The sequence below is a fragment of the Diabrotica virgifera genome, chromosome 9 (genome assembly GCF_917563875.1).
Source record: "Diabrotica virgifera virgifera chromosome 9, PGI_DIABVI_V3a".
Lineage (NCBI taxonomy): Eukaryota > Metazoa > Arthropoda > Insecta > Coleoptera > Chrysomelidae > Diabrotica > Diabrotica virgifera.
In genome coordinates this window covers 85,083,419-85,098,490 of record NC_065451.1, presented here as the reverse complement: position 1 = coordinate 85,098,490, position 15,072 = coordinate 85,083,419, and the positions used below count along the sequence as shown (strand labels likewise).

Here is a 15,072-nt window from a genome sequence, read left to right as displayed (position 1 = left end):
AAGATCGAAGACTTCCCCCCTCCTACTGAAGACTTGTTTCAGCAGTGGCAGCAGTTCGTTTGCGTTCGTGGGTATGTTCAAGCATTTGAGCTGAATTCTATCCACCGCATCAGGAACAGGAAACGTAATTTTGTCGCCTCTTTGATGGAGCTTTCTGACTATGTGCCTCAAGGCAGCAACCAGTATGGAAGCCTCCTCGAGACGCGATAGCCTCATGTTGACCTCCATATTTTCATACAGAGCCAACACTCCCTCATCTCTTGTCTGCGGTTTGTCTTTGTCGCTATTGACATTTGGTATATTTTTCTTTTTCCTTCTAAAGGAAAGTAATCGTAGTCGATCTCGGAATCGTTTTGACGGTGTTTTAGAAGATTGTCCATCCACAGGGTTTTCATTCTCACGTGTTGATTGATTAACACAATCTTCACGATCGAATTTATTTACCCCAGTCAGTTTTGAGAATCAACCTGTCTGTCAACATCTTATGTGTTGGACAATCTTTCTGATCTTTATTGCACTCTGCCTTTCCTCTCGCCTTGCACGGTATGCAAGTCTTTCGCTGTTCAGCTTTGTCGCACTCTTTCTTTTCATGAGCACCTCCGCAATGGCTACATGCGGTTTCCTTGGAACAATGTTTAGCGACATGACCTAGGTCTTGGCACTTGAGGCACTTGGGGACTACTATGTAGTCCTTGGCATTGATCGCACTGAATCCTATGTAAATTCTGTCTCTAATTAATGCTTTTCTTAACCCAGGGGACACTTCCGCCACATAGTGGACGGTTGATTTTCCTCTTGGGCCTGTTTTAAAACGAATTTTGAAGGAATCTTCAAATTCTTCTTTGCTCATATGCTCGAAATTTTGAGCTCGTATGTCTTCTTTTATGTCTTCCTCTTTAGCCGAACTGCTCACGTCATATAATATGACCAGTGGTTTCCTTTTTTTGGGCAGCTCACATTTGAAGTTCCTTTTTATATTAGCATTATTTTTAATTTTTTCGAGGTCTTCTTTGGTTGCAGCCTCAATTATGAGGGCCTTACCAATAGTTTTCATACGGTTAATACGTATTTTTTCCGTTCGTGGATTCAATACCTTTGTAAGTTCCTCTTGTACTTTGCGACCGGTCGTCGCTTTGTCACTCGTGATGAACAAGGTGTTTTCCTCCTTCCTCATCTCTATTTTACGTTCTTGCTCACTCTTTTTGTCACTTTTTGTAGCCACTGCAGGCTGTGCTGTCACCCTTGCATACGATATTCGCTCTTTCGTTTGACTTTCTTTTCTCAGTCTTTCGACTTCTTCCCTTAAAATTTTGTTCTGTCCCGCCAAATTGGCCATGTTCATCGCTATTGCTGTTATTCTGTCTTTTAATCCTTCTCTCCCAGCTTTGTTTAATCTATTACTCGGGTCCATAACATTATTTATGAATTCCATTAATTCATTGACATTGTCCTCAAAAGTTGGCTCTTCAGCCGAGTTCGAACTTAATCTGAGATTCAGATGAGTGCTAAAGCTCTCATCCTCCTCCCCTTCATTCTGCAAATTCTGGGTACTATCTTTAGTACTCATTCTAACAAAATTAAAAATAAAAAATAAATTATACTACAACAACTAAACTAACTAACCCAAACTGTCCTTCACCACGAAATTGTTTATAGTGCGCTCTTAGCCCTACCGTGGAGCTTATTGCGGGACGAACCCGACTAATGGCCACGGAGTGGTTGCCCGCCCCTAACCGCGTGGAGGTGGCACACTTGGCACTAAATAGCTTTATTGACCACCACTACAAAATAATACAATTCCCACTAAGGGAATGAAAAGAACACCTTCGGTTATGAATGCTATGCTTTGGTCACTTGATGCCCGTAGGCCGCTATCTACTATGTTAACACTCTACTTGTTAACATAGGCCCGGAGGCAGTCCGGAGGGACTGTCGTCTTTCATGACTGGACATTTCGCTTGATAGTATGGGTGACTACGACGGCCAGAAAAATGACAATCATTAACTTAGGGAACGCCATTGAATTTGAATTAAATTAATTACGATTAAACAATTTATGGTAAATGAATACCTGTTAATTAAAAAACCTTTATCTTAACATAAGTGAAATGAATAAAATATACAGGGTGTTCATTCAGAATGTCTTTTTTTTGCATTAAGTCTCTACCTTTTGACCTGGCCTCTAGTGACAAATCCAGGTTGTTGTTTCCTGAAGGGATTTCATTTTTTTCTACTACTTACTAACATTTTTTCCTAATTCTAACTATTATCTACTCACTTAAAAACTAAATGGCCTTAATCTGTTAAAATGAAAGAAATTCCAATTTTTCAATTTTACACAAGTTCTTTTAGACTTCCTATCATTTTCTTCTGGCCTTTGAACTTATAACCTAAAGAGTTTGACAATTTTTTGTCTTGTGTGTGCTAGCAGCCTCCACCCGGAACGTGAGGCGCAGCTCCTCATCCCCGGGTGGAGCCTGCCGGCACCCCCGTTTTACTCTTCTTAACCTATCATTAAACTTAGTCTATCAGTATACCTATCCTTACATACTAATTCTGTGCTTCCAGTCCTCACCCAGACCGTGAGTCGCTCCTCCTGATCCCCAGACGAGGTCTGCAACCACAGCTCTCCTATTTCTAATCCTAACTTTCTTTTGGGTTGGATCAGCCGACCTTTAGATGTGCGATTTCTCTCGTCCAACCCTTCGGTGAGCCTTAGGCCCTTAGTCAAAGGAGTTTTCAGAGTTCATCACACACCCAGGTTCCATTTCTCTTTTTCAATCTTATTTCTTATGTAACATCTAGTTAATTTTTAGATTTCTTAATCTGCAGTGTCCTGCAATCTTTTATTATTCTTTTGTCATTTTGATTTTTCAACTCTAATTCTATTCTGCTCGAGTTCATCCAGGTTGTCCCCCGCCCTGTTTCTTCTTCTATTGTTGTACAATTCCAGCTGTTTCCCTGAGGTCCTGTGTGCTAACTCATTTAACACGTTAAAATCTTCTTCGTTTTCTATAATTTCTCTTATATTCTTTCCCTCTAGGGTTCTTCTCATTTCCCTCCGTTCCTCACTGTTTTCGTGGGCTTCACATTGGAACAGTGTGTGCTCCGGAGTGCCGATTTCTCCACACTCACAGAGCACATCTTCTTTTAGGTTGCACTGCTATCTATAATGATAGTTTTCACAAACTAAAACCTTATACATAATAATATATGACATAGAGTTGTATGAGTATGAGTTGTATGTATGAGAAATTGACAAAAATTTTTTCAGACGGGAGCGGTCTCACTACATGGACCAAAGAGTGCGAGCAGAGAAATCAAACTTGTTTGGTTTCGCCGCTTTGCTCTTTGCTAGCACTCTGTGTACCTCCGTTTCCCAGTAGTAGTTTGAATGTATTTTAAATGGGATTTACTTTTTAGCACTGTTTTTGACACACTTTCATATAGTCAAATATCCTTAACTTTCGCGTTGTCATGGTGATGACATAATGAGCAATAAATTACAACAAAAATTTTGACAGTTTTGTGGTTTGAAGGAAATTAAAATTTTTAAATGTCAAAGTTCTAAAAATTGTAGAATAGAAATGAATGGCAGTGACGAAGAGTTACAGTTTTTTTATTTGTTTATCGTAGATAAGATATTATATGAAACTGTACTTGTATTCGCTCCGAGCGTTAACAAAGTGTCAAAGCAAAATCGACCGACCTGCTCATGGTGGCGGTTTTTTGAAATTTTACCAGGACGCTTTGTGTATGTTTAAATGAGACATTTAAAAAAATGCCGTGTCACGCTAGTGATATTATGTATTAATATAAACAGAAAATAAAAACGCTTTTATTCTGATATAGATTCTTCACTTTCCAATATTGATTATCAGTTTAATTTTGTATACGTAACCTCACTATCGCAGTTTATGTCAATAACTATTTATTAACGAAAAAGAAAATATTTTGTTGCACTATAAATTACAGTATAAATTAATAACTAATGAATTCTAACAATTGTATTCCGTTATTATCACTACAAAATAAAATATGCAAGTTTAACAAAATAATCCCATAAGACTCAATGTTAAAACGTCCTTACAAAATTTGACAGCATGTCACGTGACTGTAAGTAGAGGGGAGACGCACGGACCCAATAGGAATCCACAAAGAAACCGAATCATACATTTTTCCAGACGGGATCGGTCTCATTACATGGACTATTTTGGTATTTTTCCGAAAAATGAATCTCGGTAACCTGATAGCTGAAGTGTTATGAAACAAGTATTATGATTCAAAGAAACCTGTTATGGGATCGAAAGATTCCCTATTCAAAGGACGACGATGACTTTTTAAATTTATAACTTTATGCAATTTTATAATTAAATAAATATTATGTAACTTAATAATTATTATTAGTTCTACAGTGTGGCAAAACCAAATGGAATAAATTCATTATTTCGTAAACCGACGATTTTAAGAAAAAATCCGGAAACAGGTCGATTTTTATTTTTAAATTATAATTTTTTGGCATTTACATACTAGTGACGTCATCCATCTCGAAGCTGAAATAAAAATGTACATGCGGACCAATGTAAAAAAAGGTCATTTCATTGTTGTCTTCTTACCGGCGCGGCGTGAGAAATACAAAATAAGATTTACTATTTTATTTGGGCATAAGCCGCAATTCGAGTTTGAAATCAAGTTTACTTGACGTTTCGACTTTCACTTCGGAAATCGTTATCAATATAAAAAAAACATTCATAAATTAAAAATTTAACTTTGTTTCTGGTGAAGCAACGCAGTTGGAACAAGCAGAATATTATAATTGTCACCGGAAAGTGAAAAAGGTAACGCACAACTTGAAAGAACCTATAGATTTCGAACTTCGTTTCTGGTGAAGCAACGCAGTTGGAACAAGCAGAATATTATAATTGTCACCGGAAAGTGAAAAAGGTAACGCACAACTTGAAATAACCTATAGTTTTCTAACTTCGCTTCTGGTGAAGCAATCGGGTTGGAACAAGCAGATATATTATAATTGTGTCGCCGGAAATCGAAAAAGGTAACGCACAGCTTGGAAGAACCTATAGTTTTCTAACTTCGTTTCTGGTGAAGCAACCGAGTTGGAACAAGCAGATATATTATAATTGGGTCACCGGAAAGCGAAAAAGGTACTGCACAACTTGGAAGAGCCTATAGTTTTCTAACTTCGTTTCCGGTGAAGCAACGGAGTTGGAACAAGTAGATATATTATAATTGTGCCACCGGAAAGCAAAAAAGGTAACGCACAACTTGGAAGAGCCCATAGTTATCTAACTTCGTTTCTGGTGAAGCAATGGAGTTGGAACAAGCAGATATATTATAATAGTGCCACCGGAAAGCGAAAAAGGTAACGCACAACTTGGAAGAACCTATAGTTTTCTAACTTCGCTTCTGGTGAAGCAACGTAGTTGGAACAAGCAGATATATTATAATTGTGTCACCGGAAAGCGAAAAAGGTAACTTACAACTTGGAAGAGCCTATAGTTTTCTAACTTCGTTTCTGGTGAAGCAACGCAGTTGGAACAAGCAGATATACTATAAGTGTGTCACCGGAAAGCGAAATAGATAGTCCCTGAAAACTATAGGTTCTTCCAAGTTGTGCGTTACCTTTTTCGCTTACTGGTGACACAATTATAATATATCTGCTTGTTCCAACTCCGTTGCTTCACCAGAAACTAAATTCACCAGAAGCTAGAAATCTTTTTCGCTTTCCGGTGACAATTATAATATTATATCTGCTTTTTCCAACTGTGTTGCTTCACCAGAAACAAATTTAATTTTTAATTTATGAATGTGTCTTTTGATATTTTCAACTCAGGCGTGCCAAAATCAACAAACCACTCGCAAACTCGTCCAAATACGTATTGCGAACCATCAAAGCTTTTATTGAAAAACCGACAGAAGTTAGATTGTGGTGCGCCGTGTGCGTGCCGTTTGTGCGCCACTTGAAAACACGTACTAATCTGACGAAAATGCTGCGCGCGAGCGGCTCGCACACCGAGCAGAGCGCATATGTATACCTGCCTTTACGATGAATTCTCTAACATTTTCCGCGAGTTAGGAAGTACCACGTTTTTAATGAGGAGTTTTCGAAAAAAAAAAAAAGAAAACTTTCAGTGGGAAAGAACTAAACTCTAGTCTCTCGTAACTACCAGCTCCCACTCTGGTTTAGCACTTCTTTGCTCTTTGCTCGTACTCTTTCTTCGCTCCAATCTGAACGTGCACTTTTTGCTCTTTGCTCTTTGCTCGTCCACTCTGAACGTGCACTTTTTGCTCTTTACTCTTTGCTCTTTGCTCGTCCACTCTGAACGTACGCTTAGGCATTCGTTGTATAGTGAGGTAAGTACCGGCACCAGCTGTTCTGCTAGCGCCTGGAGTACCTCCGCTTGTATACTATCTGGCCCGGTGGCCTTTTTCCTTTTCATTTTGCTCATACTTTCGCGTACCTCGTCTTGAGTGAATTCTTCTGTTTCTTGAGCATCCCATACGCACGCACCATTCCTTCTCTCATCTCTCCCTGTTCGAGAGAATGACAATGAATCAATTCACAATTGATCACTTTTGAATAATGAAGAAAATGTGTAAACATTGAACACCTTTTCTTTTTGTTTATCGCACATAATATTTATTCTTTTAATTTTAAATTAATATCGTTGATTAATATGTACATTAGTAGCTTCAGAACTGAATAATATTTTTAATCAAAAATTTAATAAATAATATAAATTTTAGCACAGTTCCAAAAATAGGTCACTTTAATAATTAAGAAAAGGCAATGGTATTGCATTATTCTAATTTAGGTCTGTTAAACTCTGATAATTATAATTCTTATCTGACTTTACTAAAATTAAAGGGCTGTCCTACTGGCATTCTTACATATAACTCATAGTCGATTCTATAAATTTACAAAACATATTTTTATTTAGCAACTATAAGGACATTATAATCTCAGAACCTATTCTAAATCAGTTTTACCAGTAAAATCATGTTGAAAAGAGTTAGTAATACGAAAAAATATAGAGTACATAGCAAAAAAAACGGAACAACAGACTCATTGAAATAATAAAACTTTGGATTGTTTATATTATAAAGAATTATAGAAAATTTCTTAGTAATTAGGAATGAGATTCTTTCTAACTAAATATGTGAGATTTTTTTTGTTTTTTTTAAAGCAATCGGCTGCTCATATAGCTTTTCAAGGATATAATAGATTTCAAGTTTTATAATAAAATATATATATGGTTCTTCTTTCAGAAATTTTAAAACTTTCAAAATTAATTTTTGTTTTTCGAAACCTTCAGTAACGTTGTACGCCAATTGTTCTTGTAATTGTTTTAAATTAATAAAAAAATTGTGGTTTATTTCCTTGACTGTAAATGGCTTTCCAGATTTCACAGCACTTTTAATTATTGTGGCGTATTGATAAGGGGTGCATATATGACCAGCTTTATGATTTTTCCGAATGTCCTCCTTTTCTATCAAACTGTGAGTGAACATTGTCTGCCTCGTTTTGGGTATGTCCTTGATCAAATATTTGTGAGTTAATGATCGAATATTTTGAAAGTAAAGCTCTGCAAAAGTGTATTTTATTTTTGTTCTGACCTGCGCAGTTGTCAGAATAAAGAGTGATATCCAAATTTTAATTTGGGTGATTCGAACTTAAAGTTCTTAAATAATCAAACAGGCAGAAACCTATCTCATTCGCTCCTCTGTTTTCTTGTATCTCGTCCCACAAGTAACAGAATACATATCCATTTGCTTTATTGTCTGTACTTTCAATTGCATTTAATGACCATTTTAATAAGTACGAATCTCATTTTAATGACCACCTATTTGAAATATCCTCTTCGTATGTCTCATCAATTCTACCATCACGCTTTGGTTTTTTACTCTTCGTTTTGGAGTATTCACAATATCTGTATTTACACAAGATTGATCGATTTTGAAATCTTTTTTTCGGTAAGTATGAAGGTATTGGTTGTAGAAACAGTCATATGAGTTGGGTTAGGAAGATTTGGTTCTAATTTGGTGTAAAAACATTACTAGTTTTGCCAGTGTTAGGTTGATTTTTGATTTATTATTAAAATTTCTTCAGTATCGCCAGGAAGCACATCTTCTAAATTTATTAATGTTCTTACCTGACCATCTGCACCGACTTCTAATTCCAGGCTTGTACTGTTGGCAAGAACTTCATCTAGCCATATATACTGGTCTTTATTGTGGATATAATTTAACTCTGAGGCATCTACACTTTTCCGAACAGTACTATTGGCGTCGGGATTTACATCATTTACCAAAGTTTTCCAGTACTCGTACAAACTTGTATCCTCGATATTTCCATTCCAAAATGTAGAAGTTGCTTTAAACAAACACAACTTTTCTGTTGGCAATCTTTTTCAAAAAAGGTGAGGTGCGATCTTAGTTCATCAATATTTTGGCGCTGGCTTACGACATTTATACAAGCTTTTTTAATTATTTCGGAATATTTTATAGCATTAGGATTAAATGGATCAAGCCTTAAATCCTTTTGGTAATATTTTTTTTAGTATCTATAGCGTCAAGGGTTTTATACAATACTGGAGCCAAATGTTCACGTTTTAATCGTTCTCCATTATTCTCGATTTGCCAATTATGTATCATTTTTTTTCCATTAATTTTTCAAGGGATGAAAAAAAGAAACATCCATAGGTTGTACTATATGAGTTGGATTAGGCAAGCCGCACACCAACGAAACATGAAACGAAAAACATGAAACGTAAAACACGTTTCATGAAAATTAAACACGCCTAAACAAATCTTGAAGTCCGCCTACCAATGAAACGAGTGTGATTCATGCTCATAACACATTTTTATTTTCGGAAAGTTTCACAAATGGCCGGACGTCTATTTGTTTAGCAGTGTTTTATTTCCATGAAACGTGATTTACGTTTCATGTTTCTTTGATGTGCCTTAGGATACAGGGCAACAAGTATTATTTTATTCTCTTCACAGAATTGGCTTAAAGGCATCGTAATATGGGGTGGATGCCCATCGACGTATAAAACAACAGGAAGTGAAATATTATTATTAATCAACCATGGGTAAAACACATTTGTTATGTATTCGTAAAAACTTTCTGAGGTGATCCAACCACGTTCTGTCTTTCCAAATGACCAGTTAGGCATAGATTGTATAATATTTTTAGGAAATCTTTGAAAATTCATCACAACCATTGGAGGAGCCAGTTTTCCAGAAGCATTTCCAACAAACAATGTTGTAATACATTCTTTCTCGTTACACAGTTTATAAAGTTATACACCGTTTTGTCGAATCTTCTCACAAGAACTTTAGATCCTTTGGGAGAAAGAAAAAAGCTGTTTCGTCGCAATTAAATATTCTTTGAGGATCATCCAATATTCTACGGCTATCGACCTTTTATATGTTGCCTAACTTCACAGAACCACGACCTTATGTTATCTTCAGTTACCGAAGCTCTACCAGGTGCTAAATTCTGTGAAACTCTTGGAGAAACTTGCGGATGCCTTCTTAGGAAATGTTCATAACAGTGTCGGCCGGGTCTACCATTAGCTCCCATAGCCGGGAAAAAGTAGTTGACCTTTGCAGATTTTTAACCAGAATCTGTACGCTATGCAACAGTATTTCTTTCGTAATGGAAAAACCAGAATTTCCACAATAAAAAATACATCTTTCAAGCTCACTTTCCTCTCTTGTTCTAAGAAAAGTTGTTGGTCCCATTTTTCTATTAACAGGAGACTTCCCTTTAAATTTGTACATCAAGGTAACTCGAGGAACATCAAACGTTTTGCTAGCCGTTTTCATCGGCATACTTTGATCAACGGCTTCCAAAGCTTTCAGCATCTGTTCTTGACTGTAATTAAATTTTGGAGCCATCCTAGAATAATTAAAAAGTATAAATATCTCTAGTACCAGTAATTGACACCCACCGGAACTAGCTATAGACACCGATTTTATTTAGATTACCACGAACTCGTTCATAAAAAAGGGTGTCAATAACTGGTACAGAGTTAGATTGATTTTTGTAGAAACCATCGAGAAAGTTGGAATATAGATAAACTCGACAGATTAGAAAAGGAGAGGTATAAAAGCTTTCGCTTCTGAGACCTAGTCATCGACACCTGTGTCAATAACTGGTTATCACTGTACCAGTAATAGACACTAAAGGGTAAACAAAAAATTCGGGAATTATAAGAATCAGAAAATATTTTTAATTGATAATATTGGAGAAAATATATTTAAAAACATATAGAACATGCATTACAAGTATTATGTCTCACCTTAAACTCTTATAAGCTTATTCACTCAAGAAGGATTCTAAGCGTTTTTTACTAAGCGAACTAGTCGTAGTAGACCGTGATCGAAACACCTCCTCTATTAACCAATGTTTATCGAACACTGCTGAACAATGTACATCAGTTGACGCTAATTATGACAGGAAACAGAGGTGGATGACCAGCGGTGTATGCATGACAAAATCAACTGAAACCCTTAATATTTGCAGAATTTCACGTATTGTGTCTATAACTGGGACAGTGTCTATAACTGGGACATTTACCTTATGAAGGTATTGGTTGTAGAAATAGTCATCGGAGTTGGGTTAGGAACATTTTGGTTCTGACTTGTTCTAAAAACATTACTAGTGCTGCCAGTGTTATGTTGATTTTGATTATTATTAAAATTTCGGGTTTGTGTGTTTTGATAATGAGTTTTTGGGAATTGGGGATAATTATTATTATTCCTTTGGTAATTATTATGTTGGAAGTTGAAATTATTCGGTGGAACATAATTAGATGAGTTTGGTTTGTTTTATTTGAAAAATTATTTGATGATGAGGGGTTTTGATTTCTTGGAGTACTATTTTGTCCCGTATAAATTTGGAAATCGTTTGTTAAAACATTTAAAGCTGTGTTCATATCAATACGGTTTTTAGTACGCATAAAAGTTCCTAAGGGTTCTTTCAGACCTCGTAATAATACTCTTAAAGCCAGATTTCCAAAATAGCTACCAAGTATCTCTTGTTCGTTACAGTTAGACCGAGTTTGCAACAAAGATATTTGTAGATTTAAGAGATGGTGTATTTTTTGGAAAAACTCGAAAGGCGGTTCATTGCCTTGTTTAAGGTGTGTAATTTCTATACTAAGTGTATAGACGCCTCTTTTATCTGCATGTGTTAATTAGAGCATCTTTTAAATTTTTCCAAGTTCTTATAGTACATGAGGAAATATTTATGGCGGCTTCACCTTTAATTTTCACTAAAATGCTAGAAGTTAGATATTCATTTTGAAAATTGATTGGGTTGGCTACATTATAAAATTTAGTTAATCACTTTTCGCAAATCTCTATGAAGCGAGGAGGTAATACGACATCTCCATAAAAATGTGAGATCATTTCCAGGTATTCTTTTTTGAGTTGAGGTAATGCCATAGTTAATTTGGGTTTTGATAAAATAATCTTTGGAAAAGTATTAGAAGTATTTTCTTGAGCTTTAAGCAATACATTATTATTGTTTGAGTCAGAATCTGAATCAGAACTAGCTGAATTAATGCAAAATTGTTGCTCTCTATACGACATAAATAAAGGTAGTTACAGTAAGAATAGTTCCCAGCCCATCTACACACAACCAAACTTATATGGAATAATCTGTTTTTCTTATTATTTCGTGCGAATTTAAAAAAACCAACACACGAAGTCAAACTATTTAATTTAAAGCAATTTAATAACAAATACATAACAATTAAATAAAACAATAACGTATTTAACAAACAAATTGAAACTAGTTGTTTTATAAAAAATGTCAATGTAAAACGGATAATGTTTAAATTGTTTTTATTTATTTTTTTTTGTAGTCAGTGTTATTACATATAGTCCTTATGCAAGTTTCAGTTTGCGTGGGCACGCTCCTAATCAAATTATCAACATTTTGTTATGGTAGGTTGCTTCATCCTTTAAGAGCAGCTTGTACTAGTCGTGCGGTGTTTTTTTCAGATTATCCCGGCGAGCTCTTATTCTTCTTTTAAGCATATCCCACAAATACTCCATAGGGTTAAGCTCGGGTGGGCAAGCAGGCCACTCCAAAACAAAGGATACCTTCTGCTTCAATGATGTCTCTAGTCACTCTAATGGCATGTGGAGGTCCATTATCATGCCAGAAAATTAAATTTTCTCCTGTTGCACCTCTCCAGTGCCTAACTACAGGTTATGAACATACCTGTGAGCGGTTATTATTGGACTAAAATTAAAGGAGTTTTTTTACGGATCACAATTCATATCCAGAACATTACACTTCCCCTTGTATATTTGTGAACAGATCTGAGAGTTTTCGTTCTTGCTTGTCTTACTCGACCTCAAAGAATTTTGTCAATTCCCAATGTTCCAGTTTTGGTGGTCACGACACCAATTTACGCGATCATTCTTGTGCTGCCTGGATAACTCGGGAACTTATAACTGTCTCCCGCTGTATACTTCTTGGCACGAACTCTTCTTATCGTTTCAACTGAAATTTTCTCGAAAACGGTTGAAATTTTCATGTTTAAACAAGAGTACCAATTTTACGTAAAAATGATGGTTACGTCATATTTTCTAATAAAAATTACTAAAAAGTTTCATCAAAAAAGTTTAGACTCAATTTGATCATCAGGAATGATCCACGTGGCGCCCTCTATGACAAAACGTAAAAGTGTAGATAAAATACTATTTCTTGTCTAAGATTATGCCTCTATGCCAATTTTGATAGCAATTTATAAATATACAGGGAAACTATTAGCAAAAAACGAAAAACAAAAATTAACTTTAACACCCTGTATCTTTTTTCTCAGCAACATTTTATTAAGGCATATTTGTCCCAATAGCCATATTTTGGTCCAAATAACCTGTCCTTAGTCTATGTCCCTATAGTTATGACTCACCCTGTATACATCTTATATATATACACACACCCAAACTTATATGGAATCACCATTTATTTCAAAGTAATATTTATTTCTTTTGAAAAAACTTGTTATTGTTGCGAAGAATAAAGGTTTTTATTGAAAATAAATATATCAGACAATCGGATAGTACAGCTCGGTACGGTATAGGTTATTTGCTTGAGTTGCAAATTCAACGAAAAAAATAAACTAACTTTTGCATCCAAAAACGAAGATATGTCTGATGTGGGGTTATAGAACTTACAACGAGGAAATATTATTGGTCTTGTGGAGCAACTAATGTTCTCAGAGGGACATAGCTGTAGAGCTAGGCGTAATACAGGGCGTTCTGTCCAAAACCTATCCTAGGTAACAGGAACTAGGAAAGCTCAAAAATAAAGCAAGGAAAAGTCGCCAAAAGTAATAACGGCTCTCCAAGATCGTTTAATTGTCCAATCAGCTGGAAGACACCCAACCATTTCTCACCTGTAGCTCCAAAGGCAGCTTTTGGAAGCTACAGGTGTAACTGTTTCAGTTGAAACGATAAGAAGAAGAGTTCGTTCTAAGAAGTATACAGCAGGAGACAGTTAGGGGTTCCCGAGTTATCCAGGCAGCACAAGATTGATCGCCTAAATTGTTGTCTTCACCACCAAAACTGGAACATTGGGAATTGACAAAATGTGCTATTTCCAAAAAAAGTCAGGATTTGTGTAAAATCAAATGACCCATTAAATCGTGTACTTAGAGGTGGAGGCAGACAAGTAAGAACAAAAACTGTCAGATCTGTTCACAAATATACAAGGGGAAGTGTAATGTTCTGGAGAGGAATTGTGATTCGTAAAAATACTCCTTTAATTTTCATCCAATCAACTTTACCTGCACACAGGTATGTTGATAATCTGCAGTCATGCTCTGGAGAGGTGCAACAGGACCTCTCTAGAGAACCGAAGGACTAGAGGTGATAACACTGACTACCACAAAATACAAAAAAATAAATAAAAACAATTTAAACATTATTCGTTTTACATTGAAATTTTGTATGCTATTGACTTTAAAACAACTACTTTCAATTTGTTTGTTAAATTCTTTATGGTTTTATTTAATTGTTATGTATTTGTTATTAAATTACTTTAAAATAAATATTGTTTGACTTCGTGTGTTTGTTTTTTTAAATTCGCACGAAATAGTAAGAAATATCAGACGATTCCATATAAGTTTGGGGGTGTGTGTGTATATAAAATAATATGTATATATAATTAATAAAGAACAGTAAAAAATGACAGATTTTAAAAACTATAACTAATGAAAATGACCGAACGAAAACTACGATAAAAAACTACGATATTGTATCTGAACTGAAATGTTCCGCGCACTAAAATAGTCCGTTGACTGTTATGCCTTTATATTGTGAGCTCATAAATATATTATGTTCTTACCTCCAACTAAATACCACTTGCCTAGATATAACGAGAACTTTCACTCCAATTTTGATACGAATCCAGATGACTAAAATTTACGATAACTAAAAAATACGAGACACTCTGGGTAGTCCTGTCGCCAGGGGGGTACAACGGCCTCGTTAATTCAGATGGACTTACCCAAGTTTTTTTTATGTATTTTGACCCGTAGAACACGAATTTTTTGGGTAACAGTTGATCCGGATGTCGATAAGATTGTTATAGACCAAGAACTTGAGGAATCAAATAACAGCGATTTTTGGCAAAACAAAACAATATTTTGTATTTTTTGGGTCATTTTAAGCAAAAAATATTTCTACAAGTTTTTTAGTAGGATGCACAGTTTTCGAGATAAACGCGGTTGAACTTTGAAAAAATCGAAAAACTGCAATTTTTAAACCCGAATAACTTTTGATTAAAAAATAAAATAGCAATTCTGCTTAGCGCCTTTGAAAGTTCAAGTCAAATTATGTCGGTTTTGATTATTTGCATTGCTAAAAATTTATTGTGTTATTGTTAAACAAAGCTACAAACAACTAGTGCGTGAGTGATGTTTCTATGATTTCTCATTTAAAATCGAACGAGTAGGTAGAATAGGTACTAGTGCAATCAAGACTATTTCTACGTTACATGCGTTAAAACGCATGTAAAAGCACGGG

At 35.4% G+C, this 15,072-nt stretch overlaps 1 protein-coding gene across 1 annotated transcript; it reads right to left on the bottom strand.

The window, feature by feature from the left end:
• Window positions 1–436: 436 nt before the first annotated feature.
• LOC114339400 (uncharacterized) lies at window positions 437–1,567 on the bottom strand. Its single transcript, XM_028290051.2, has one exon. The coding sequence runs from the start codon at window positions 1,565–1,567 to the stop codon at window positions 437–439; it is 1,131 nt and encodes a 376-aa protein (XP_028145852.1).
• Between the last annotated feature and the right edge of the window lie 13,505 nt (window positions 1,568–15,072).

Coding starts and splice junctions, on each gene's coding strand:
- LOC114339400 (XM_028290051.2), bottom strand. CDS start 1,567: ATGAGTACTAAAGATAGTACCCAGAATTTGCAGAATGAAGGGGAGGAG.